Source organism: Salmo salar, chromosome ssa20 (assembly GCF_905237065.1).
Source record: "Salmo salar chromosome ssa20, Ssal_v3.1, whole genome shotgun sequence".
In the NCBI taxonomy this organism is placed as follows: Eukaryota; Metazoa; Chordata; class Actinopteri; order Salmoniformes; family Salmonidae; genus Salmo; species Salmo salar.
In genome coordinates this window covers 73,390,255-73,417,084 of record NC_059461.1, presented here as the reverse complement: position 1 = coordinate 73,417,084, position 26,830 = coordinate 73,390,255, and the positions used below count along the sequence as shown (strand labels likewise).

Sequence of the window (26,830 nt, the reverse complement as noted above, 5' to 3'; positions counted from 1 at the left end):
GTGTTTGGAGTTTGTTGTAACCAATATATTGATGTGATTATTATGGGCTACATGTCAGGCCCTATTGGTCACATGCATGCGACGCTTACATGTTTTACGTAAAGAGAGCAAGGGTTGAGGGAATAGGAAATGTTTTTCCTAAACAAATTAGGGATTTCGGTAACATAACTTTTCAGTCAGAAACAAGTAAGAAACTAAATGGCTGAAATGATGTAGCAACTTCAGCATGGACAGCGCAATAAACACTTCCTGTACTGTGGTGCCTTTTCACTGCAGTAGGGAGGAGAGCGAGACAACGTGCGCCAGTCACACAGGCACTCACTGTCGTTTTGTTGTAACAGTGTGTCCATCGGGCTCTTTCTTGTCTCATTTGTCTCTTAATTATTTAATCAAACAGTGTGCTTAAAGCATCAGACAAGCTCAGTGCATATATAGTTGATTTTATTCAAACACATAGGGTGTGTCTGCCTATATATTGAAAAATCAATAGGTCGAATGAACAGGACGTCTCTGTCGACCAAGATTTATTTTAGTCGGGGACAGCCCTAACTCACTCCCGGCCCCCCCTCCCAGAACACGTGGGTCCCTAGGAGAGGAGAGCAGGGCCCCAAGACCATAGACCAGATCCACAAGGATGCTGAGCTGGAGGAGCACAGGGAGGTCCTCAAGGTGCAACAGCAACTCCTCAACCAGAACACCCGAGGAGGAGGTGGAGGACGTGGTGGTGGTGGTGGTGGTGGAGGAAGAGATCAGGGAACCCGCGGGGGCCAACACCCCCAGACGGGCCAAAGGAGTCAGCCCCAGGACGAGGGCTGGAACACAGTTCCCATCTCCACCAAGAGCAGACCCATCGACACCAGCCGACTCAGCAAGATCACTAAGGTCAGTGATGCATTATACTGTGGATTCTAAGCCACGTACCGTGGACCCATACTCAGTTTGGACTGAAACACTCCAACCCCCTCCACTTGCAGTCTAGCATCTACCTCCTTAACCTTCAACCCCCTTGTAAAGTTCTATCAGCCCTACCATTCCCAACTGAAACCCCAAACCCACTCACACTGTAGTCTGGCACACACCACTTAACCTTTAACCTCCATTTAGAGTTATGACCATACTATTCCTGACTCCTCCAAACTTCTCACTTATATAACTCGAAACTTCAGACCTTTTTCAGATCTCTAGATGTTTTGCCCCCAACAATCCTGCTAGTCTTCTTTCCTCAACAGTAATGTTTCCAACCTCTCCTTCTCTCTGCAGCCCGGGGCTTTGGACTTCAACAACCAGCTGCTGGCTCCCCAGCTCGGGGGTAAGGGCATGTGGGGCAGCTGGGGCAAGGGCAGCAGTGGAGGCACCACCGGAGCCAAACCCGCTGGTGAAGCCAGTAAGTCCTCTTACCAGTACAACCACCATTGTGAAATATCTACTCTTAGGCTCTTCAAAAAGTCAGTGTTTGTGTTTTGTGTGTGTTCATAGCCCCAGAGTCAGGAGGCCGCCCAGCCACCAGCACCCTCAACAGGTTCTCAGCATTGCAGCCACAGCAGCCCTCCTCCTCAGGGCCCTCACATGACTCGGACAGAAGAGTTCCTCAGAGGTCAGCAGCACTGGGACGTTACAACAGACTACATCTGTCCTTTACATATAGTGCCTTCCGAAAGACTTCAGACCCCTTGACTTTTTCCACATTTTGTTATGTTACAGCCATATTCTAAAATTGATTAAAAAAAAAAATCATCCTCAGCAATCTACACAAAATACCACATAATGACTAAGCGAAAACAGGTTTAGATTTTTTTTGCAAATGTATTAAAAATAAATATCAGAAATACCCTTTTTACGTAAGTATTCAGACTCTGCTATGAAAACCTTCCAGAAGGACAACCATCTCTGCAGCACTTCACCAATCAGGCCTTTATGGTAGTGGCTAGGCGGAAGCCACTCATCAGTAAAGGGCACATGACAGCCCGCTTGGAGTTTGCCAAAAGGCACCTAAAGACTCTCAGACCGTGAGAAACAACATTTTCTGGTCTGATGAAACCAAGATTGAACTCTTTGGGCTGAATGCCACGTGTCACGTCTGGAGGAAACATGACACCATCCCTACAGTGAAGCATGGTGGTGGCAGCATCATGCTGTGGGGATGTTTTTCAGCGGCAGGGGCTGGGAGACTAGTCAGGATCGAGGGAAAGATGAACGTAGCAAAGTACAGAGAGATCATGATGAAAACCTGCTCCAGAGTGCTCAGGACCTCAGACTGGGGCGAAGGTTCACCTTCCAGCAGAACAACGACCCTAAGCACACAGCCAAGACAACGCAGGAGTGGCTTCGGGACAAGTCTCAATGTCCTTGAGTGGCCCAGCCAGCGCCCGGACTTGAACCCGATCGAACATCTCTGGAGAGACCTGAAGATAGCTGAGCAGCAACGCTCCCCATCCAACCTGAAAGATCTTGAGAGGATCTGCAGAGAAGAATGTGAGAAAGTCCCCAAATACAGGTGTGCCAAGCTTGTAGCGTCATACCCAAGAAGACTCGAGGCTGTAATCCCTGCCATAGGAGCTTTAACAAAGTACTGAGTAAAGGTTCTGAATACTTGTGTAAATGTGATATTTCAGTTTTTTATTTTTAATAAATTAGCAAACATTTCTAAACTGTTTTTGCTTCATTATGGGGTATTGTGTGTAGATTGACGAAAAAACAACAATTAAATCAACTTTAGAATAAGGCTGTAATGTAACAAAATGTGGAAAAAGTCAAGGGGTCTGAATATTATCCAAGGGCACTGGTTTGAATATGGAACATCACTGCTACCACAGGGCAGAATGTTTATGATTGGTTCAGATGAATTAAGGTCATCTTGTGACTCTTTGCATCTACCCCCCCCCCCTTGCCCATATACACAAACAGGAACAGCTCGAGCCGGGACCGTGGCAGTGACAGATTCGAGCGACATGACTGTGGCAGCAACGACCGCTTCGACAGGCGGGAAGACCGGCGAGACGACCGGGACAGGAACCGGCCCCCGGTCACCAAGCGGAGCTTTAGCAGGGAGACAGAGGAGCACAGCAGAGAGAGGGAGCACCGCGGCCCTGCTGATCCTGTACGCCGCGTAGCCAGCATGACCGACGACCGGGGCAGCAGAGACCGGGGCAGCAGAGACCGGGGCAGCAGAGACCGGGGCAGCAGAGACCGGGCCAGGAGCAAAGACAATGGTACGAAACAAAGAATACACACAGCATACTTTCTGTCAGGCTTACACTACTGCTGGCAGGAGTGACCAGGAGTTTTAAAGGGATGGGGAAAGGCAGAGAGTTGGTGCTATGTTAACCAATTCAGGAACCTTTATGGGGAATTTGCAAAGTTTTAAAAGGCAAGGATTTCTCAGGGACACATTTTTATGTGACTTTCTCTCTCTGTTTGGGCCACAGTGAAGAGGGAAGCTGCTCTGACCCCCCCTCCTGCCCAGGACAAACCTGCCTTGAGTGAAGAAATGCTGGGAAAGAAGTCCACAGCTATCATAGAGGAGTACCTACACATCAACGACATGAAGGTACATCACATTTATACCCATGCAGATCATTGGAGAGACTTAACTACATATCAACCACACACAGATATGATACATACTGTAGCTAGTTGGCCACATGGTGGTAATTGAAAATGGCTTTCAAAGTAAAGATGTTATTAAACAGGTTATTTTTTTATTTGTTTTTAATATTGAAACACTGCCCGGCTTTAGAGGAGTAAAACTAACCTTTGAATCCTCTTTCCCCTCCGGCACTGTAGGAGGCGCTGCAGTGTGTAGTGGAGATGAACAGCACCTCGCTGCTCTTTGTGTTTGTACGGAGCGGTCTAGAGTCCACTCTGGAGCGCAGCCCCATCGCCAGAGAACGCATGGGCCTGCTGCTGCACCAGCTGTACAAGGCAGGCACCCTGCCCAAAGAGCAGTACTACAGAGGGTCAGTCACCTCAGAGAGAGTCTGTGTTTTCTGCCCGTGGAGCAGCACTATACACAAATGATTTGTGAAACATTGAATATGTGGAAAAGGTTATAGTGGATCACTAGGATATTGACCTTTTTCTTCTCTAGATAAAGTCTATCTGATAAGTGTGTGTGTGTGTGTGTGCCTCAACAGGCTTCAGGAGATACTGGAGGTGGCGGAGGACATGGCCATAGACGTCCCCCACATCTGGCTCTACCTGGCTGAGCTCATCACCCCTATGCTCCACGAAGGAGGCATCCCCATGGGACAGCTCTTCAAGTCAGTCCCAGGCTTCATTCTAGGCCTCTAATAATAATAACTATTTAATCAGTCAGTATCCTCTATATTAAGATGTGACCTACTGACCTTGTTTTGACCTATGACCCTGTAGGGAGATATCCAAGCCCCTGGTTCCTCAGGGGACGGCTGGAGTTCTGCTGGTACAGATCCTCACCTTACTCTGCAAAGGAATGGTACGTTCTCTCACTACCCAACCTGTGAAGGGGATGGTGCTTTATGTTTTCATATCTGTCCAGGCATCTAGATGACCTTTGATGTTTGAATTCTATGCAAATGTCATGTTGTTTATGGATCCAAAGTGTTTTTAATGGAACCACCTGTATCCGCTACCTCAGAGCCATAAAAAGGCAGGCGCCATGTGGAGGGAGGCGGGGCTTAGCTGGAAAGACTTTCTGCCTGAGGACGAGGACGTCAACAAGTTTGTGACAGAAAAGGTAAGAGGTCGGAGGTCATGACCCTGTAGGGATTGAAAGCAGATTCACCATATAGTATTGCCCCTTTTTGAACTAAGAGACGAATATGAAATAATAGTCAATTATTAAAGGTGGACTGACTTTGTCACGAGCAGCACTGCGGATATTGAGATAAGCAAGATACAAGACTTCGCTCACACAGTCACAGTATCTGTGCAAGGATTCGCTTCACGCTCTTACAGCCAGGGGACCAAAACAGCTGAGGTTGAGCCTCACGCTTTAACACACTTTAGTTGTTGTGGAAATTGACCCACTGCTGTTTACTTTGCATCTACGTCATATCGCTGAGGCTACCTTTAGATCAATCTATCAAATTGCAATCAAATGTGTTAATATAGTCATCAACAGTTGTCCCAAGGTGCTTTAAGGGCTTTCCAGACAGGAAGTGGCAGCAGAGTTGCCCGTTGATTTTCAATGGAGCCAGGCAGGCGACATTATTCTAGGCGGAGCGATCTGCGGTGCTCGTGCACGTGAAAGCTACTCAGCCGAAGCAGAGAAAATGGGAATCTGCTCTATTTTGGCAAACTTTCCGCCTCATGGCTTCCTGTCTGGAAAGCCCTTAACAGTAATTATGGGAAGCTTCACTCTCTTGCTGTGTGTTCCCTCTGAATGCAGAACGTGGAGTTCACCCTGGGAGGAGGAGAAGATGATGAGACAGAGAAGAGCAGTAAGAAGGAGCTGAGCTCAGAGGAGCTGACCAAACAGCTGGACAGACTCATACAGGACAAGGCTGACAACCAGAGGATCTATGATTGGGTGGAGGTATGACGTGTGAGAGGGAGAGTGTGTCCACTCACCCAATTAATATTTCGGTTTGCTTTTGTTACAGTGCATTCGGAAAGTATTCAGATCCCTTGACTTTTTCCACATTTTGTTACGTTACAACCTTATTCTAAAATGTATTAAATAGTTTTCCCCTTCAATCTACACACAATACCCCATAATGACAAAGAAAAAAAATATTTGTTGCACATTCAATGTAAAATGTATTCAATATCACTTTTACATACAGTACCAGTCAAAGGTTTTTTTACTCTTTTCTACGTTGTAGAATAATAGTGAAGACATCAAATCTATGAATTAACAGATATGGAATCATGTAGTAAGCAAAAAAGAGTTAAACAAATGAAAATATATTTGAGATTCTTCAAAGTAGCCACCCTTAGCCATGATGACAGCTTTGCACACTCTTGGCATTCTCTCGACCAGCTTTGTGAGGTAGTCACCTGGAATGCATTTAAATTAACAGGTGTGCCTTTTTAAAAGCTACTTTTTGGAATTTCTTTCCTTCTTAATGCGTTTGAGCCAATCAGTTGTGTTGTGACATGGTAGGGGTGGTATACAGAAGATAGCCCTATTTGGTAAACGACCAAGTCCACATTATGGCAAGAACAGCTCAAATAAGCAAAGAGAAACGACAGTCCATCATTACTTTAAGACATGAAAGTCAGTCTATCTGGAAAATGTCAAGAAATGTGTACTTTTCTACAACTGCAGTCGCATAAACCATCTTGTTCTCGTGAGGACCGCCACAGGAAAGGAAAACCCAGATTTAACTCTGCTGCAGAGAATAAGTTCATTAGATTTACCAGTCTCAGAAATTGCAGCCCAAATAAATGCTTCACAGAGTTCAAGTAACAGACATCTCAACATCAACTGTTCAGAGGAGACTGTGTGAATCAGGCCTTCATGGTCAAATTGCTGCAAAGAAACCACAACTATATGACACCAATAAGAAGAGACTTGCTTGGGCCAAGAAACACGAGCATTGGACATCAGACCGTTGGAAATCTTTCCTTTGGTCTGAGTCCAAATGTGAGATTTCTGTTCCAACCGCTGTGTCTTTGTGAGGCAGAGTAGATGAACGGATGATCTCCGCATGTGTGGTACCCATCGTGAAGCATGGAGGAGGAGGTGTGGGGGTGCTTTACTGATGACACTGTCAGTGATTGATTTATTTAGAATTCAAGGCACACTTAACCAGCATGGCTACCACAGCATTCTGTAGCAATACGCCATCCCATCTGGTTTCCGCTTAGTGGGACTACCATTTCTTTTTCAACAGGACAATGACCCAATACACCTCCAGGCTGTGTAAGGGCTATTTGACCAAGGAGAGTGATGGAGTGCTGCATCAGATGACCTGGCCTTCACCATCCCCTGACTTTAACCCAATTGAGATGATTTGGGATGAGTTGGACCGCAGAGTGAAGGAAAAGCAGCCAACAAGTGCTCAGCATATGTGGGAACTCCAAGACTTTTGGAAAAGCTTTCCAGATGAAGCTAGTTGAGAGAATGCCTAGTGTGTGCAAAGTTGTCAAGGCAAAGGATGGCTACTTTGAAGAATCTCAAATATAAAATATATTTTGAATTGTTTAACACTTTTTTTAATTACTACATGATTCCATGTGTGTTATTTCATAGTTTTAATGTCTTCACTATTATTCTAAAACTATTTTCTATAAAAATATAGAAAAACCCTTGAATGAGTAGGTGTCCAAACTTTTGACTGGTACTGTAAGTATTAAGCACATTTTTACATTTACGTCATTTAGCAGACGCTCTTATCCAGAGCGACTTACAAGTTGGTGCATTCACCTTATGATATCCAGTGGAACAACCACTTTACAATAGTACATCTATATCTTTTTTGGGGGGTAGGGGGGGGTTAGAAGGATTACTTAATCCTATCCCAGGTATTCCTTAAAGAGGTGGAGTTTCAGGTGTCTCCAGAAGGTGGTGATTGACTCCGCTGTCCTGGCGTCGTGAGGGAGCTTGTTCCCTCACGTGCCAGAGCAGCGAACAGTTTTGGCTGGGCTGAGCGGGAACTGTGGGAGGCGAGCAGGCCAGAGGTGGATGAACGCAGTGCCCTTCTTTGGGTGTAGGGACTGATCAGAGCCTGAAGGTACGGAGGTGCCGTTCCCCTCACAGCTCCGTAGGCAAGCACCATGGTCTTGTAGCAGATGCGAGCTTCAACTGGAAGCCAGTGGAGTGTGCGGAGGAGCGGGGTGACGTGAGAGAACTTGGGAAGGTTGAACACTAGACGGGCTGCGGCGTTCTGGATGAGTTGTAGGGGTTTAATGGCACAGGCAGGGAGCCCCGCCAACAGCGAGTTGCAGTAATCCAGACGGGAGATGACAAGTGCCTGGATTAGGACCTGCGAAGCTTCCTGTGTGAGGCAGGGTCGTACTCTGCGAATGTTGTAGAGCATGAACCTACAGGATCGGGTCACCGCCTTGATGTTAGCGGAGAACGACAGGGTGTTGTCCAGGGTCACGCCAAGGCTCTTAGCACTCTGGGAGGAGGACACAATGGAGTTGTCAACCGTGATGGCGAGATCATGGAACGGGAAGTCCTTCCCCGGGAGGAAGAGCAGCTCCGTCTTGCCGAGGTTCAGCTTGAGGTGGTGATCCGTCATCCACACTGATATGTCTGCCAGACATGCAGAGATGCGATTCGCCACCTGGTTATCAGAAGGGGAAAGGAGAAGATTAATTGTGTCTGCGTAGCAATGATAGGAGAGACCATGTGAGGATATGACAGAGCCAAGTGACTTGGTGTATAGCGAGAATAGGATAGGACCTAGAACTGAGCCCTGGGGGACACCAGTGGTGAGAGCACGTGGTGCGGAGACGGATTCTCGCCACGCCACCTGGTAGGAGCGACCTGTCAGGTAGGACGCAATCCAAGAGTGAGCCACGCCGGAGATGCCCAACTCGGAGAGGGATTGAGAGGAGGAACTGATGGTTCACAGTATCAAAGGCAGCAGATAGGTCTAGAAGGATGAGAGCAGAGGAGAGAAAGTTAGCTTTAGCAGTGCGGAGAGCCTCCGTGACACAGAGAAGAGCAGTCTCAGTTGAATGACCAGTCTTGAAACCTGACTGATTTGGATCAAGAAGGTCATTCTGAGAGAGATAGCAAGAGAGCTGGCCAAGGACGGCACGCTCAAGAGTTTGAGAGAAAAGAAAGAAGGGATACTGGTCTGTAGTTGTTGACATCGGAGGGATCGAGTGTAGATTTTTTGAGAAGGGGTGCAACTCTCGCTCTCTTGAAGACGGAAGGGACGTAGCCAGCGGTCAAGGATGAGTTGATGAGCGAGGTGAGGTAAGGGAGAAGGTCTCCAGTAATGGTCTGGAGAAGAGAGGAGGGGATAGGGTCAAGCGGGCAGGTTGTTGGGCGGCCGGCCGTCACAAGTCGCAAGATTTCATCTGGAGAGAGAGGGGAGAAAGAGGTCAAAGCAAAGGGTAGGGCAATGTGAGCAGGACCAGCGGTGTCGTTTGACTTAAGAAACGAGCATCGGATGTCGTCAACCTTCGTTTCAAAATGGTTGACAAAGTCATCCGCAGAGAGGGGGGAGGGGGAGGAGGAGAAGGTGGCAAAGAGCTTCCTAGGGTTAGCGGCAGATGCTTGGAATTTAGTGGTAGAAAGTGGCTTTAGCAGCAGAAACAGAGGAAGAAAATGTGGAGAGGAGGGAGTGAAAAGATGCCAGGTCCGCAGCTAGGCTAGTTTTCCTCCATTTCCGCTCGGCTGCCCGGAGCCCTGTTCTGTGAGCATCGCAATGAGTCGTCAAGCCACGGCGCAGGAGGGGAGGACCGAGCCGGCCGGGAGGATAGGGGACATAGAGAGTCAAAGGATGCAGAAAGGGAGGAGAAGAGGGTTGAGGAGGCAGGATCAGGAGATTGGTTGGAGAAGGATTAAACAGAGGGAAGATATGATAGGATGGAAGAGGAGAGAGTAGCAGGAGAGAGAGAGCGAAGGTTGCGACGGCGCAATACTATCTGAGTAGGGGCAGAGTGAGTAGTGTTGGAGGAGAGCGAGAGGGAAAAGGATACAAGGTAGTGGTCGGAGACTTGGAGGGGAGTTGCTGTGAGATTAGTAGAAGAACAGCATTTAGTAAAGATGAGGTCAAGCGTATTGCCTGCCTTGTGAGTAGGGGTGGACGGTGAGAGGGTGAGGTCAAAAGAAAAGAGGAGAGGAGTGGAAAGGAGGCAGAGAGAAATGAGTCAAGGGTAGACGTAGGGAGGTTAAAGTCACCCAGAACTGTGAGGGGTGAGCCATCCTCAGGAAAGGAACTTGTCAAGCTCATTGATGAACTCTCCAAGGAAACCTGGAGGGCGATAAATAATAAGGATGTTAAGCTTGAATGGGCTAGTGACTGTGACAGCATGGAATTCAAAGGAGGAGATAGACAGATGGGTCAGGGGAGAAAGAGAGAATGTCCACTAGGGAGAGATGAGGATTCCAGTGCCACCACCCCGCTGACCAGATGCTCTCGGGGTATGCGAGAACACGTGGTCAGACGAGGAGAGAGCAGTAGGAGTAGCAGTGTTTTATGTGGTAATCCATGTTTCCGTCAGCGCCAAGAAGTCGAGGGACTGGAGGGTAGCATAGGCTGAGATGAACTCTGCCTTGTTGGCCACAGACCGACAGTTCCAGAGGCTGCCGGAGACCTGGAACTCCACGTGGGTCGTGCGCGCTGGGACCACCAGGTTAGAGTGGCAGCGGCCATGCGGTGTGAAGCGTTTGTGTGGCCTGTGCAGAGAGGAGAGAACTGGGATAGACAGACACATAGTTGACAGGCTACAGGAGAGGCTATGCTAATGCAAAGGAGATTGGAATGAAAATTAACTAAACAACTGGGGAAGCGAGAGAGCAGGGCCTCCCTCACTAACCATTCACTGAAACACTCAAATATAACTTTTCCAACTTCCACTTAGAAATTATAATTGATGTAAACTACAATGGTTCAAGGTTTCCAGGAATAGGCTCAAACTTAGTTTATTCAGCTAGATAACTTGGTACAGTAAGCACCTTTGGCAGCGATTACAGCCTCAAGTATTTTGGGGTATGACGTTACAAGCTTAGCACACCTGTATTTGGGAAGTTTCTCCCATTCTTCTCTGCAGATCCTCTCAATGCTCTGTCAGGTTGGATGGGGAGTGTCGCTGCTCAGCTATTTCAGGTCTCTCCAGAGACGTTCGATCAGGTTCAAGTTCGGGCTCTGGCTGGGCCACTCAAGGACTTTGAGACTTGTCCCGAAGCCACTCCTGCGTTGTCTTGGCTGTGTGCTTAGGGTCGTTGTCCTGTTGGAAGGTGAACCTTCGCCCCAGTCTGTGGTCCAGAGCGCTCTTCATCAAGGATCTCTCTGTACTTTGTTCTGTTCGTCTTTCCTTCAATCCTGTCTCCTAGTCCCTGCCATTGAAAAACATCCCCACAGCATCATGGCCACTCTACAGAGAGTGGCCATCATGCTGCAGAGATGGTTGTCTGCAGCTTTGTCAGTGACCATCAGGTTCTTGGTCACCTCCCTGACCAAGGCCCTTCTTCCCTGATTGCTCAGTTTGGCCTGGCGGCCAGCTCTAGGAAGAGTCTTGGTGGTTCCAAACTTCTTCCATTTAAGAATGATGTAGGCCATTGTGTTCTTGGGGACCTTCAATGCTGCAGAAATGTTTTGGTATCCTTCCCCAGATCTGTGTCTCGACACAATCCTGTCTTAAAGCTCTACAGACAATTCCTTCCACCTCATTGCTTGGATTTTGCTCTGACATGTGTAACAGTTTAGCTTCCGTCCCTCTCCTCGCCCCTACCTGGGCTCGAACCAGGGACCCTCTGCACACATCGATAACTGACACCCACGAAGCATCGTTACCCATCGCTCCACAAAAGCCGCAGCCCTTGCAGAGCTAGGGGAACAACTACTTCAAGGTCTCAGAGCGAGTGACATCACCGATTGAAAGGCTATTCGCGCGCACCACCGCTAACTAGCTAGCCATTTCACATCGGTTACACATGCACTGTCAACTGTGAGACCTTATATAGACAGGTGTGCCTTTCCAAATCATGTCCAATCAATTGAATTTAACACAGGTGGTATCAAATCAAGTTGTAGAAACATCTCAAGGATGATCAATGGAAACAGGGTGCACCTGAGCTCAATTTGAGTCTCATAGCAAAGGGTCTGAAGACTAATGTAAATAAGGTATTTCTGTTTTTGCTTCGTCATTATGGGTTATTGTGTGTAGATTGCTAAAAAAAAAAAAGTATATATTTAATCCATTTTAGAATAAGGCTGTAACGTAACAAAATAAGGATAAAGGAAAGGGGTCTGAATACTTTCTGAATGCACTATATATATATCCCCATTAGTCCTATTGGTCCTTGTTGTATATCCCACTGCTCAACCCCACTGATATGTGTTGTGACTGTGCCTTCCCTCTTTAGGCTAACCTGGACGAGACACAGATGTCCTCCAACATGTTTGTCAGAGCAGTCATGACATCCATCTGCCAGTCGGCCATCATCTGTGAGTTACCTTACCTTTACCTGTCAATCCAACACTGTATCAGGACAACCCTGCACTCTAATACTCTTTTCACCGAACTTAGCATCTCTGTACCGATGCATAGCTGCTTTAACCTCTATGGGCTAGGTGGGACGCTAGCGTGCCACCCGTGGTGCACTCCATCAACAGCAGGTGCATTTCAAGAGCGGCAAATTTGAATCCAAATAAATGTCAAAATTCAAATTTTTCAAACATACAACTATTTTACACCCTTTGAAAGATAAACATCTCCTTAATCTAACCACGTTTTACGATTTCAAAAAGGTTTTACGGCGAAAGCATAAATTTAGAGTATGTTAGGACAGTACATTTACAAGAGTTGTGTGTAATGTTTTGTCAATTCAAAGACAGGGTCACCAAAACCATAAAACCAGCTAAAATGATGCACTAACCTTTTACAATCTCCATCAGATGACACTCCTAGGACATTATGTTAGACAATGCATGCATTTTTAGTTCTATCAAGTTCATATTTATATCCAAAAACAGCGTTTTACTATGGCATTGATGTTGAGGAAATCGTTTCCCTCCAATAACCGGCAGTCAAGTCAGCGTCACAAATTAAATAATTAAAATTAGAAAACATTGGTAAAATATTATATTGTCATTTAAAGAATTATAGATTTACATCTCTTGAACGCAATCAACTTGCCAGATTTAAAAATAACCTTACTGGGAAATCACACTTTGCAATAATCTGAGCACTGCGCCCAGAAAAATACGCGTTGCGATACAGACTAGACGTCATGTTGGGGAGATCTAAAATCGAAAATACTATGTAAATAAGCCATTACCTTTGATTCTCTTCATCAGATGTCACTTCCAGGTATCACAGGTCCATAACGAATGTAGTTTTGTTCAAAAAAGCTCATCATTTATGTCCAAAAATCTCCGTCTTGTTAGCACATGATCTAAGCCAGCCGGACTTCTCGTCATGAACGAGGGGAAAAAATATATTTACGTTCGTTCAAACATGTCAAACGTTGTATAGCATAAATCATTAGGGCCTTTTTTAACCAGAACATGAATAATATTCAAGGTGGACGAATGCATACTCTTTTATAACGTATTGGAACGAGGGTACCCAACATGAACTCGCGCGCCAGGTGTCTAATGGGCCATCATCGTTCCATGGCTCTTGTTCGGTCAGATCTCCCTCCAGAAGACTCAAAACACTTTGTAAAGGCTGGTGACATCTAGTGGAAGCAATAGGAAGTGCCAAAATATTCCTCAGCCCCTGTGTTTTTCAATGGGATAGGTTTAAAGGTAATACAACACATCAGGTATCCACTTCCTGTCAGAAAATGTCTCAGGGTTTTGCCTGCCAAATGAGTTCTGTTATACTCACAGACACCATTCAAACAGTTGTAGAAAATTGAGGGTGTTTTCTATCCATATGTAATAAGTATATGCATATTCTAGTTACTGGGTAGGAGTGGTAACCAGATTAAATCGGGTATGTTTTTTTATCCAGCCGTGTCAATACTGCCCCCTAGCCCTAACAGGTTAACCATGCTGGGACGGACAATGTAGAAATAATATATCCGAGCCAACACATTATGGCTCAGATCACTCCAAACGCATCATCATGATAATGTGGCTGGTGACACTTTGCTTCTTGAAAGTCCAATATCTTGAAAACATGACTGCTGACATGCAAAACATTTTGGGACTGTATCAATAGTGGACTAATGTTAAAAAATACCAAAAGGTAGTTTTTGACCCCTCCCCCTCTGCCCGCAGGTGAGAACCCTTACAAGTTGGATGCGAAGGTGATCACCCGGAGTGCCAAGCTGCTCCACAAGTACCTGAAGGATGAGCAGAAGGAGCTGCAGGCTCTCTACGCCTTGCAGGCCCTCATGGTGGAGATGGAGCAGCCTGCCAGTGAGTGAGATACAGAATGACTTCAGTCACTTTCCTCTCTGTTTCCCTGTTTGTGTCAAGTCTCTGGCAATTTTTTTTTTGTGAAGCACCGATATGACATTTTTGACTGATACCGATATTTTCCTTTTCCAAAAAGAACCGATACTGATATTAAAAATTTTACCGGCCTTTTAAGCACTCTAGTACAGGTAAATAGTTAACACACAATGAACGCAGTGGTCTAAGGCACTGCATCTCAGTGCAAGAGGTGTCATTACAGTCCCTGGTTCGAATCCAGGCTGTACCACATCTGGCCGTGATTGGGAGTCCCATAGGGCGGCGCACAATTGGCCCAGCGTCGTCCAGGCCGTCATTGTAAATAAGAATTTGTTCTTAACTGACTTGACTAGTTAAATAAAGGTTACACACACACACACACACCACACTGACCAAAAAGTTATTTTGTTGGCATTTACATATGTCCCCATTACCAGTAAAACATAATCAAAACCTATTTCTTTCACTTACTTGCTGTGCTGTTTCATTGTTCATTTGTTCAGTCATGTCATTCTCAACCAGGATTTCTATGGAACGCCGTTTGAGTCTTTGCGTGTCAAAAAAGATACACGTCAAATAACACTATTTGACCAATCAGGACCTGAATATGACTGCACGTCACATAATAATTTAACGCGTTCATAAATTCTTTACATAGTTATTACACATTGATTACGCGCACACACATTTCATGTCACAACGATTCATCGATACGTATGCTATGATGCTGGTAAAGTTGTCTTGCGTACCTACAGTGCTGGTCATAAAAAAAAGCTATCTAGCTCATGGATGCAAACAATGTTCTTCCCCAAAAATGACACAAACTAGCTGTCATCTAAAATAACCCTAATTTATAAGACAGTTCTTATTTGATTAATGGTGGTCGGACCCATCTATGTGAAGCTAGCCACAATAAGGATTCGCCACAATAGTGGACTTTGCGGTTAGCCTTCAAAATAAAACTATGGCATAATTCTACTATTTGTCTTCATTTGCATCACTGTCAATGATACACTTTTATTTTGAAGGCAAACCGCAAATTCCACTGTTGTGCCTAATCCTTATTGTGGCTAGCTTCACAACACATACCCCAGTCCAGTTGAGCCTCACGAGCCAGATGAAGCTAGCTGGCTACTTATAACGTTAGCTTTGGGCAACAGGGTTAACCTCTCTAGGACATATGGGACGGTAGCGTCCCACCTCGCCAACAGCCAGTGAAATAGCAGAGCGCCAAATTCAAAACAACAAAAATCTCATAATTCAAATTTCTCACACATACCAGTATTATACACCATTTTAAAGATAATCTTCTCGTTAATCCAACCACATTGTCCGATTTCAAAAAGGCTTTACCGCGAAAGCAAAGCATTAGATTATGTTAGGACAGCACCTAGACAAGAAAAACCACACAGCCATTTTCCAAGCAAGGAGAGGCGTCACAAAAAAACAGAAATACAGCTAAAATGAATCACTAACCTTTGATCTTCATCAGATGGCACTCATAGGACTTCATGTTACACAATACATGTATGTTTTGCTCGATAAAGTTCATATTTATATCAACAAAAAAACATTTTACATTGGCGTGTAATGTTCAGAAATGTTTTGCCTCCAAAACTTCCAGTGAATGAGCACATCAATTTACAGAAATACTCATCATAAACTTTGACAAAAGATACAAGTGTTATGCACAGAATTATAGATAAACTTCTCCTTAATGCAACCGCTGTGTCAGATTTCAAAAAAGCTTTTCGGCGAAAGCAAACTTTGCAATAATCTGAGTACACCGCTCAGACATCAAAACAAGCCATACAGATACCCGCCATTTTGGAGTCAACAGAATTCACAAATAACATTATAAATATTCACTTACCTTTGATGATCTTCATCAGAATGCACTCCCAGGAATCCCAGTTACACTATAAATGTTTGTTTTGTTCGATAAAGTTCATATTTATGTCCAAATACCAAATACATTTTGTTCGCGCGTTTAGTCCAGCACTCCAAATTTACTAAGCGTATGAGGTTACTCCAGACGAATAGTCAAAATAGTTCCATTACAGTTCGTAGAAACATGTCAAACGATGTATAGAATCAATCTTTAGGATGTTTTTATCATAAATCTTCCATAATATTCCAACCGGACAATTCCTTTGTCTTCTGAATTGAAAGGAAAGGCAGCTCGCTCTCACGGCCGCGTGCATGTTTGAGCTCGTGCCAATTTTCCAGACACACGACTGAATCAGCTCTTATTCTCTTCCCATTCACAGTAGAAGCCTGAAACAAGGTTCTGAAGACTGTTGACATCTAGTGGAAGCCTTAGGAAGTGCAAAATGACCCCACAGACACTCTGTATTAGATAGGGAATCACTTGAAAAACTACAAGCCTCAGATTTCGCACTTCCTGGTTGGATTCTTCTCGGGTTTTTGCCTGCCATATGAGTTCTGTTATACTCACAGACATCATTCAAACAGTTTTAGAAACTTCAGAGTGTTTTCTATCCAAATCTACTAATTATATGCATATTCTAGCTTTTGTGTCTGAGTAGCAGGCATTTTACATTGGGCATGTTCTCTTCCTCCTTTCTTGTAGACCTGCTGCGGATGTTCTTTGACACGCTGTACGATGAGGACGTGATCAAAGAGGAGGCCTTCTACAAGTGGGAGTCCAGCAAGGACCCCGCTGAGATGCAGGGCAAGGGTGTGGCCCTGAAGTCCGTCACCGCCTTCTTCACCTGGCTCCGTGAGGCCGAGGACGAGGAGTCTGACAACAACAGCTAGGACCTGTTCACCTGCGCCCCCTAGACTCTGGGAAGACCTGGAGGAGGAAAAATAAAATCCTGTTGATGATGATTCAGGAACATGGGGCTGTTAGAATCAACAAAATCCTTCAGCGTAAAAAAAAAAAATAGGAAAAAAATCAGCTAGGAGATTCTACTACAGATTGAGCATGCAATCGTTTTTTTGTTTTATTTTCTTCATTTTTGTTTATTTTGCGCTGCCGAATGTCTGAACTAAATTGGGAAACTAATTGCGAGAGAGCGATAAGCGTTACAACAAGCTGTAGGGGTGGCTGTTTCCTTCAGTGTTTTGAGGTTTTATCCCTTGTTTTAAAGGCGTCGCGTTGCCATAGCAACACTATTCATGATGTTTAGCAAAACGACAAAAATTTAAATCCCCAACAGACCGAACTAATAAAGGCTGCTCATATATATATTTTTGATTACATCATATATCCTGTTGAATGAGACATGATGGGCATCATGTTGTATGTATGATTCTACACGACTCTGTCAGCAATTTAGCTCTTTCTTTTTGAGTTTAGGATGATTGAAGTGTTCTTTTTTTTAGATAAAAGAAAATATGTATAAAGAAAAGTGACATGCTGGAGCTCGCTTTCTTTGAACATTACAGTGTGGAGTCTTTGAGACTCCTGTGGACTTCCTGTCTGGTGGAGAGGGACTGTGGGGCGATGGACAATGACCTTTTGCTGCTGGGGGTCTCAATGCTTCCTTATGGCCATGCTCGCCAACCCCAATTTGTCCCGTGTTACTTTTCTCCTACACTTCCAAAAACTGTGGGTCTGGAAAGGGAGAACGGGCTTGCAACGATGTGGATTTTTAAAAAGAGAAAATCATAATTCAAACTTGAAAGGTATATAAATAAATCATCTTTAAAAAAGCAATTTCAAAAAGAGTATACAATTACATTCACAGTACGTTTCCTAAGGCTTTTTCTGCTTCCGTTTAGTGGAAATGCATTTCAGGAGAGTTCTGTAATATATTGCTTTTTTGGTTTGTTTTTCAAAATAAAAATGCTAATGTTATGCCATGTATTTTTTTTTCTGAAACAAAGTGGCAGTTCTCTGTATTTATATTTTTCTCTCCTCAGCTAGCAGCTGCTTGTAATGATCCACCTGAAGTCATTGATTACAATTTAATTGAATATTTTGTAAATACTTTTTTGCTTTACATTATGAAGTATTTAATTAAGAAAATGAATGCCTCTTTTCATATCCGAAACTGGAAAAGATAATAAAGAACATTGCAAATAAGAAACCATTTTAATTTATTGATTTTTATCCAGAGGGGAGGACTGACAGCCTACATGTAGTTTCACAGTAATGTCAGATTTTAAACTGTTTCTCCCCACCATGTCCTCTCACTCTGTTGTCCCACACAAAGAAACTGAAAGGCTTTACTCTACTTAATTGTCCTGTGGAATGAGGAAGCCGACTGGGCATTGTGTAAGTCTCACCCAACCAGAACATGGGTATGCGGCTCCGCCGCTGAGAAATTGCATTTGTGTGTTTTCATTGTCTCCGCTTCTAAAGTTCTCCCATCTGCAGAGTTGTGTGTTCTGACTGTTCTCTTTTGTGCAGAAGTTCCATCTGTGTAGATCAGGGGTGGAAGAGGTGACTAGACCTTCATCCTACACAACAGATTTGTATAGTCTGACCACTGTAACAGGTTAGTGATGGTAGTAGCAACATGTTTCAGGTCCCCTGAACTCTTAACCTTTTTGTGTGCGCTCTGAGCACTCCTCATCTTAGCCCTCACTACTTATGAGTTTACCACACTATTTGATCTCCATTTTATCACAATTTAGGCTCCTTTCCACTTCTGTATTCTGTTTGACTGTGAGGAGTACCTGGTAAATGGGATAGGGCTGTAGTTTTGAATATATTGATAGGTAGAGGTTTTTGAGATTTAGGTTTACTGAACACAATCATTAAAACAACTACGATGCAAGCATTCTCATATCTAATGATCGAGGTGGAAAAGGTGGCAGCCACAGACCAAGTTCCAGGGAGGGCTGAGTGCAAAGGCTGTCTGTAAACAGTGTAACGCCACCAAGGGCAACAATATCACCTCCATACTGCGCTGGGTCAAAGATGCAGGTACTGTATAGCCTCTACACACATCCTATCATGACTGTCCTAAGTAACAAGCTCACTCAAACTGCAACCTCCAATTGAGAGCATATCTTGGTTCAAACTATGAGAATATCCTGTATCCTACTATGAGCATATCCTGTATCCTACTATGAGCATATCCTGTATCCTACTATGAGCATATCCTGGATCTAACTATGAGCATATCTTGGATCTAACTATGAGAATATCCTGTATCCTACTATGAGCATATCTTGGATCTAACTATGAGCATATCCTGGATCTAACTATGAGCATATCCTGGATCTAACTATGAGCATATCTTGGATCTAACTATGAGCATATCTTGGGTCTAACTATGAGCATATCTCGGATCTAATTATGAGCATATCCTGGATCTATGAGCATATCTTGGATCTAACTATGAGCATATCCTGTATCCTACTATGAGCATATCTTGGATCTAACTATGAGCATATCTTGGATCTAACTATGAGCATATCCTGTATCCTACTATGAGCATATCTTGGATCTAACTATGAACATATCCTGGATCTATGAGCAAGCTTGATAACGCTCAAGTTCTACCCGCTGTGCTTCTGTCGGTCTCTTTCTCCCCTTTCCCTACTCATCCCTCTCCCTTCCGGTCTGACCTTATGTCCAGTACTCCCCTCTCAGGTACAGTTAAAGTCGGAAGTTTACATACACTTAGGTTGGAGTCATTAAAACTCGTTTTTCAACCTCTCCACAAATTTCTTCAAACTATAGTTTTGGCAAGTCGGTTAGGACATCTACTTTGTGCATGTGGGTTCGATCCTTACGTCCTTCTTTGTCAATCATTGGTTCATTGGTGAAATTTGCATTATGATTATCTTTAATTAAATCATTCAAAAACCTTTATTAATGCAGCTGCAGACAGAAGTTGACAATCAGGAACAAAACACGCATGTTTCCCAGTAAGTTCTGCATCAAAGAAAAGGTCTCAAGTTGTTTTATTAAACCCAAGTCCCGCCTTAGTGATGTCACTGACTACGTCATTACCTTTTTACTCCTGAGACCAAAACCCTGCATCCATAGCTATACAAACATAGAGTTTCAGTGTTTATCTAAAAGCTAGGCAATAAATGTCCCCTCCCCAAAGTTGATTTATTGTGGAATGTCTGAGTAGTCTCTTATCTCCCACACTCCCCTGCAGAGTTCTGTCTCAGTCACACATTGAGTGAGTGAATGAGAAAACAACTGTGGAACAATTCTAAAACTATATAATGAAAATATATATTGTTCATCTGTAGTCTAGGACCCTATAAATGTAAGGAGGGAGGGGTCTTGTAACCCCTCCCCTTCTATTAATATAACATAAGCATAATCAATTATTCTAATACATCAAACATGTGTACAGCCCCAAATCATGACCGCTAGGTGAATCCTGACACATGACAATCATTTTTCCAACAATTGTTTACAGACAGATTATTTCACTTTTATAATTCACTGCATCACAATTCCAGTGGATCAAAAGTTTACATACACTAAGTTGACTGCATTTAAACCGCTTGGAAAATTCCAGAAAATTATGTCATGGCTTTAGAAGCTTCTGGTAGGCTAATTGACATTATTTGAGTCAATTGGAGGTGTACCTGTGGATGTATGTCAAGGCCTACCTTCAAACTCAGTGCCTCTTTGCTTGACATCATGGGAAAATCAAAAGAAATCAGCCAAGACCTCAGAAAAATATTTGTAGACCTTTAAAGTCTGGTTCATCCTTGGGAGCAATTTCCAAATGCCTGAAGGTACCACGTTCATCTGTATAAACAATAGTACCCAAGTATAAACACCATGGGACCACGCAGCCATCATACAGCTCAGGAAGGAGACGCATTCTGTCTCCTAGAGATGAACGTACTTTGGTGCAAAAAGTGCAAATCAATCTCAGAACAACAGCAAAGGACCTTGTGAAGATGCTGGAGGAAACGGTACAAAAGTATCTATATCCACAGTTAAACGAGTCGTACATCGACATAACCTGAAAGGCCGCTCAGCAAGGAAGAAGCCACTGCTCCAAAACCGCCATAAAAAAGCCAGACTACGGTTTGTAACTGCACATGGGGACAAAGATTGTACTTTTTGGAGAAATGTCCTCTGGTCTGATGAAACAAAAATAGAAATGTTTGGCCATAATGACCATCATGTTTGGAGGAAAAAGGGGGAGGATTGCAAGCCGAAGAACACCATCCCAACCGTGAAGCACGGGGGTGGCAGCATCATGTTGTGGGGGTGCTTTACTGCAGGCGGGACTGGTGCACTTCACAAAATAGATGGCATCATGAGGTAGGAAAATGTGGATATATTGAAGCAACATCTGAAGATATCAGTCAGGAAGTTAAAGCTTGGTCGTCAATGCGTCTTCCAAATGGACAATGACCTCAAGCAAACTTACAAAGTTGTGGCAAAATGGCTTAAGGACAACAAAGTCAAGGTATTGGAGTGGCCATCACAAAGCCCCGACCTCAATCCTATAGAAAATTTGTGGGCAGAACTGAAAAAGCGTGTGCGAGCAAAGAGGCCTACAAACCTGACTCAGTTACACCAGCTCTGTCTGGAGGAAAGGGCCAAAATTCACCCAACTTATTGTGGGAAGCTTGTGGAAGGCTACCCGAAATGTTTGACCCAAGTTAAACAATTTAAAGGCAATGCTACCAAATACTAATTGAGTGAATGGGAATGTGATGAAAGAAATAAAAGCTGAAATAAATCATTCTCTCTACTATTATTCTGACATTTCACATTCTTAAAATAAAGTGGTGATCCTAACTTGAACCAAGACAAGGAATATTTACTCTGATTAAATGTCAGGAATTGTGAAAAACTGAGATTAAATGTATTTGGCTAAAATGTATGTAAACCTCCGACTTCAACTGTAAATCTGTTATGTGAAAGCCGACTCGGGTACAACACACCTCGGTTGCTGTGAGTTATGCCCACTGTGTGAGCCGGTATTGGTACAGTGACAATGAGTGACGAGGCCAGACAACAGGGCTGTACTGACCTGGTCTACCAGATGGTACATAACATGGTCCATAACATCCCTGACAGAGGCCTACACTGCAGCAGCACCTTTTCATCTTCCTACAACGCACTCAAAAAAGTCTTCCTCTCCACTTCAATTTTCACTTTTTAATTTGATGATCAAAAGGCCTCCTATTGGAATAGTTGAACGTTGTCTTCTGTGTTAAACAGAAATCCTTCCTCTACCTTGTCTGTCTCCTTTGATAGGAAATGTTCTGAATGGTAATGAAGGGAGAAATCCTCCCTGGCAGCTCTATATTTAATCCTGTTTATTCTGTTAACCCTTTGACCACTCCAGATAGTTGACAGCAGAGTTGGCAGCTCTTAGAGACAGACTCCCTTTCTTAGAAAACATTCAACCTCACACCCTCTTCAATACACTACCTATAATGATTCAACCTCACACCCTCTTCAATACACTACCTATAATGGAGATGACATTCAACCTCACACCCTCTTCAATACACTACCTATAATGGAGATGACATTCAACCTCACACCCTCTTCAATACACTACTTATAATGGAGATGACATTCAACCTCACACCCTCTTCAATACACTACCTATAATGATTCAACCTCACACCCTCTTCAATACACTACCTATAATGATTCAACCTCACACCCTCTTCAATACACTACCTATAATGATTCAACCTCACACCCTCTTTAATACACTACCTATAATGGAGATGACATTCAACCTCACACCCTCTTCAATACACTACCTATAATGGAGATGACATTCAACCTCACACCCTCTTCAATACACTACTTATAATGGAGATGACATTCAACCTCACACCCTCTTCAATACACTACCTATAATGATTCAACCTCACACCCTCTTCAATACACTATCTATAATGATTCAACCTCACACCCTCTTCAATACACTACCTATAATGATTCAACCTCACACCCTCTTCAATACACTACCTATAATGATTCAACCTCACACCCTCTTCAATACACTACCTATAATGGAGATGAAGTTCAACCTCACTCCCTCTTCAATACACTACCTATAATGGAGGTGACATTCAACCTCACACCCTCTTCAATACACTACCTATAATGGAGATGAAGTTCAACCTCACACCCTCTTCAATACACTACCTATAATGATTCAACCTCACACCCTCTTCAATACACTACCTATAATGATTCAACCTCACACCCTCTTCAATACACTACTTATAATGGAGATGACATTCAACCTCACACCCTCTTCAATACACTACCTATAATGATTCAACCTCACACCCTCTTCAATACACTACCTATAATGATTCAACCTCACACCCTCTTCAATACACTACCTTTAATGGAGATGAAGTTCAACCTCACACCCTCTTCAATACACTACCTATAATGTTCAACCCACCCTCCACTCTATAATGATTCAACCTCACACCCTCTTCAATACACTACTTATAATGGAGATGACATTCAACCTCACACCCTCTTCAATACACTACCTATAATGATTCAACCTCACACCCTCTTCAATACACTACCTATAATGATTCAACCTCACACCCTCTTCAATACACTACCTATAATGGAGATGACATTCAACCTCACACCCTCTTCAATACACTACCTATAATGATTCAACCTCACACCCTCTTCAATACACTACCTATAATGGAGATTTGAGTTTGAGTTTATTTATTTTATTTTTACAGGGACAGTGCACATTAATCAACGTTTCAGTAAAAGTGCCGGTTTTAGCCAGCCGGCTAATTTTCAACAGCAGTCCCTGGGCAGGTTATTAAAAACAATTACAATATAGACAATCATTGAACAGTGAGCACACGCAGAGTAACATAGGACAAGCAAGACATAGCATACAGACAGAGCAACATAGGACAAGCAAGATGTAGCATACAGACAGAGCAACATAGAACAAAAAGCAACAAGACAAAATCCATAAAAACAACAAAGTGTTTCCACACCTCACAAGCTACAGACAACAGACAACATGGAAAGCGGCAATACACAGCTAGGGATTATGTTCACAAGTCTGATTGACCTTTAGCCATGTCTTCATGCATTTTGTGAAAGTGTGATATGTGGTGCAGTTATGTGTGTCTGATGGCAGTGTATTCCAGACATGGGAAGCTCTCACAGAGAAAGCAGATTTACTAAAGGTGCTTTTCCTTAAGGGAACTATACAGTCACCTCTCATGGCAGACCTTGTGGATCTGCTGCCATATGTTTGGGTTTTCTGTTTTACAAAAGTACTGAGTGGAGGGGCAGGGGCCATTTAGGATCTTGAATACAAGACATGCGTCGGTGTGTTGCACAAGATTTTCCCAACTCAGGAGCTCATGCTTTCTGAGGATGTAGCAGTGATGATGGCTATTGGGCTTCCTATCGAGCACTTTGAGAGCCTGTTTGTAGACAGACTGAATAGGTTTTAATGTTGTATAGCAAGCTTGGGTCCAACTAGTCAAGCAGTATGTTAAGTGGGGTAGTATCATCGATTTGAAATACAGTTTTGCTACCTCTGTGGTCAAACTATTTCGTATAAGATGACATTCAACCTCACACCCTCTTCAATACACTACCAATAATGATTCAACCTCACACCCTCTTCAATACACTACCTATAATGGAGATGAAGTTCAACCTCACTCCCTCTTCAATACACTACCTATAATGGAGATGACATTCAACCTCACACCCTCTTCAATACACTACCTATAATGGAGATGACATTCAACCTCACACCCTCTTCAATACACTACCTATAATGGAGATGAAGTTCAACCTCACTCCCTCTTCAATACACTACCTATAATGGAGATGAAGTTCAACCTCACTCCCTCTTCAATACACTACTTATAATGAAGACAACATAGGTCTCTTTCATGTATGTACTCACTGTAATTTTACACCGCTGTAACCTTATCCCGGTGGCCATTTTGTTTCCCTCTGTTATCGTTTTATCTTGCCTGACTGTTACAGGAATTATTCTTTCCCCTGCTGACATGTTGATCCTTCAATTACTGTCATGGTGTTATCTTTAGCCTCCTTTTATCCATCACAATCAACAGGTTCCTCCCAGTTTTCAAAGACAGCTAACCAACAGATAGGCTAAAGAGGCCTAATAGGTCAGCACAGTGTATGGAGCACTGGGGAAGACTGACTGTGTCCCAAATGGCACCCTATTCCCTAGGCCAGGGTTTCCCAAACTTTGTCCTGTGGTCCCTCCCTGGGGGCACGTTTTGGTTTTTACCCTAGCAGTACACAGCTGATTCAGGTTTGCTCAATGCTTTCATAATCACTAGAGGGAGCCATCACACCATCTATGTGACTGCACATTATTGGAGACGTGAGTGCATAACACCTCTGCCTGTGTATTGCAGGACTGTCTGCTCCCAGGGACATCAGTTTTGAACTGTACAGGGACTCCAGCATGGAGCCGTCTATTCCTGGGATGGTGGTGGCAGCATCCTCAACAAAAAACCCAAGGGATTGTTCCTACTGGTGAAGTGTAAGCAGCCTGTCAACCAGCTAGTCAGTCAGTCAACCAACCAGCTAGTCAGTCAGTCAGTCAATCAGTCAACCAGCTACTCACTCACTCACTCACTCACTCACTCACTCAGTCAGTCAGTCAGTCAGTCAACCAGCTAGTCAGTCAGTCAACCAACCAGCTAGTCAGTCACTCAATCAGTCAACCAGCTACTCACTCACTCAGTCAGTCAGTCAGTCAGTCAACCAGCTAGTCAGTCAACCAGCCAATCAGCTAGTCAATCACTCACTCAATCAACCAACCAATGATTAAGTCACTCAATCAGTCAGTCAACCAACGATTGAATCAGTCAATCAGTGGCAGTGTATGCTAATGGCCGTGGGCACACCTCCTCACAGGCACTAAAGATAACACCTAACTTACATTGCCCACGTGATGGCACATGCCTCCTGCCTGGGCCCACATGCCACTTTCTGTATATCCCCCCGCAATAACACAGCGCCAACACACCCTGGCTTCACCCTCACCACAGCTGTTATCACTACTCACAGTACAGTGTTTGGGGCTGCTTGTCTCTGCGTGTAGGTTCATGAATGTGTGTGTGTGATTTGAGTGTTAAGACGTGTTATGTTGAAAGTCTGTGTGGTGAGAATGTGTGATGGGAGTATATGTAAAAATCTGTTCATAAATAAGTTGCCGTATTTATATGCATACGTGATTAACTGGTGTGTGTGTTTGGCAGCTGTCCCCCAGACAAGAGCCGTTCATCCATGCAGTCCAGTCCCATTGGACTCTATAACGTAGGTCATCCTTTATCCCCCTGTCTACTGTGTTATTAATGATCTACTCATTTTGTGTGTGTGTGTGTGTGTGTGTGTGTGTGTGTGTGTGTGTGTGTGTGTGTGTGTGTGTGTGTGTGTGTGTTCCCGATTGCATTAGCAGATCCGAGGTCAGTGTTTACAGTGTGTTTAGTGGAAGCTCTGTCCCCACACACTCCCTGTGCCTTCAATCAACTGCTAGTCTGTTAATCAATAAAGTCATAAACAAAAGCAATGATTCAGAGCTGTTGGCTCTAATAATGTCTGAGTAGGTGTTTTAATCTGTTAGACTCTCTACAGCTGTTTGAATACCTGATGTCAAAGGTACTTGAGTTCAGTCTTTCTAGTGTAAAGGCCATGAAATCACAGAGAAAAACGTGGCGTGTGTGTGTCATTGCTTTCTTAATTACTTGCACTTCATGTGTCTGCTTGTGAGAGCACACCGGTGTTGGTATGGTTGTCGGTCACCACATTGGTGTTGGTTGTCAGTCACCACATTTGATATCTTCTTGTTTGCTGAAGGTGCCAACCACGGTTTGGCCAGAATCAGTGG

At 43.9% G+C, this 26,830-nt stretch overlaps 1 protein-coding gene across 13 annotated transcripts in view; it reads left to right on the top strand.

The window, feature by feature from the left end:
* The window catches only part of LOC106576473 (eukaryotic translation initiation factor 4 gamma 1), a 75,310-nt gene extending 57,237 nt beyond the window's left edge, over window positions 1-18,073 (top strand). For all 13 annotated transcript variants that reach the window (XM_045703921.1, XM_045703922.1, XM_045703929.1 and 10 more), the window contains 13 exons: window positions 574-882; window positions 1,261-1,384; window positions 1,477-1,594; window positions 2,905-3,209; window positions 3,426-3,547; window positions 3,784-3,956; window positions 4,134-4,259; window positions 4,372-4,453; window positions 4,616-4,714; window positions 5,369-5,515; window positions 11,975-12,056; window positions 13,839-13,979; window positions 16,609-18,073. In XM_045703921.1, coding sequence (XP_045559877.1) covers window positions 574-882; window positions 1,261-1,384; window positions 1,477-1,594; window positions 2,905-3,209; window positions 3,426-3,547; window positions 3,784-3,956; window positions 4,134-4,259; window positions 4,372-4,453; window positions 4,616-4,714; window positions 5,369-5,515; window positions 11,975-12,056; window positions 13,839-13,979; window positions 16,609-16,796 — 2,016 coding nt within the window. In that variant the 3' untranslated portion in view covers window positions 16,797-18,073. The remainder of the gene's footprint in view (window positions 1-573; window positions 883-1,260; window positions 1,385-1,476; window positions 1,595-2,904; window positions 3,210-3,425; window positions 3,548-3,783; window positions 3,957-4,133; window positions 4,260-4,371; window positions 4,454-4,615; window positions 4,715-5,368; window positions 5,516-11,974; window positions 12,057-13,838; window positions 13,980-16,608) is intronic.
* Window positions 18,074-26,830: the final 8,757 nt, after the last annotated feature.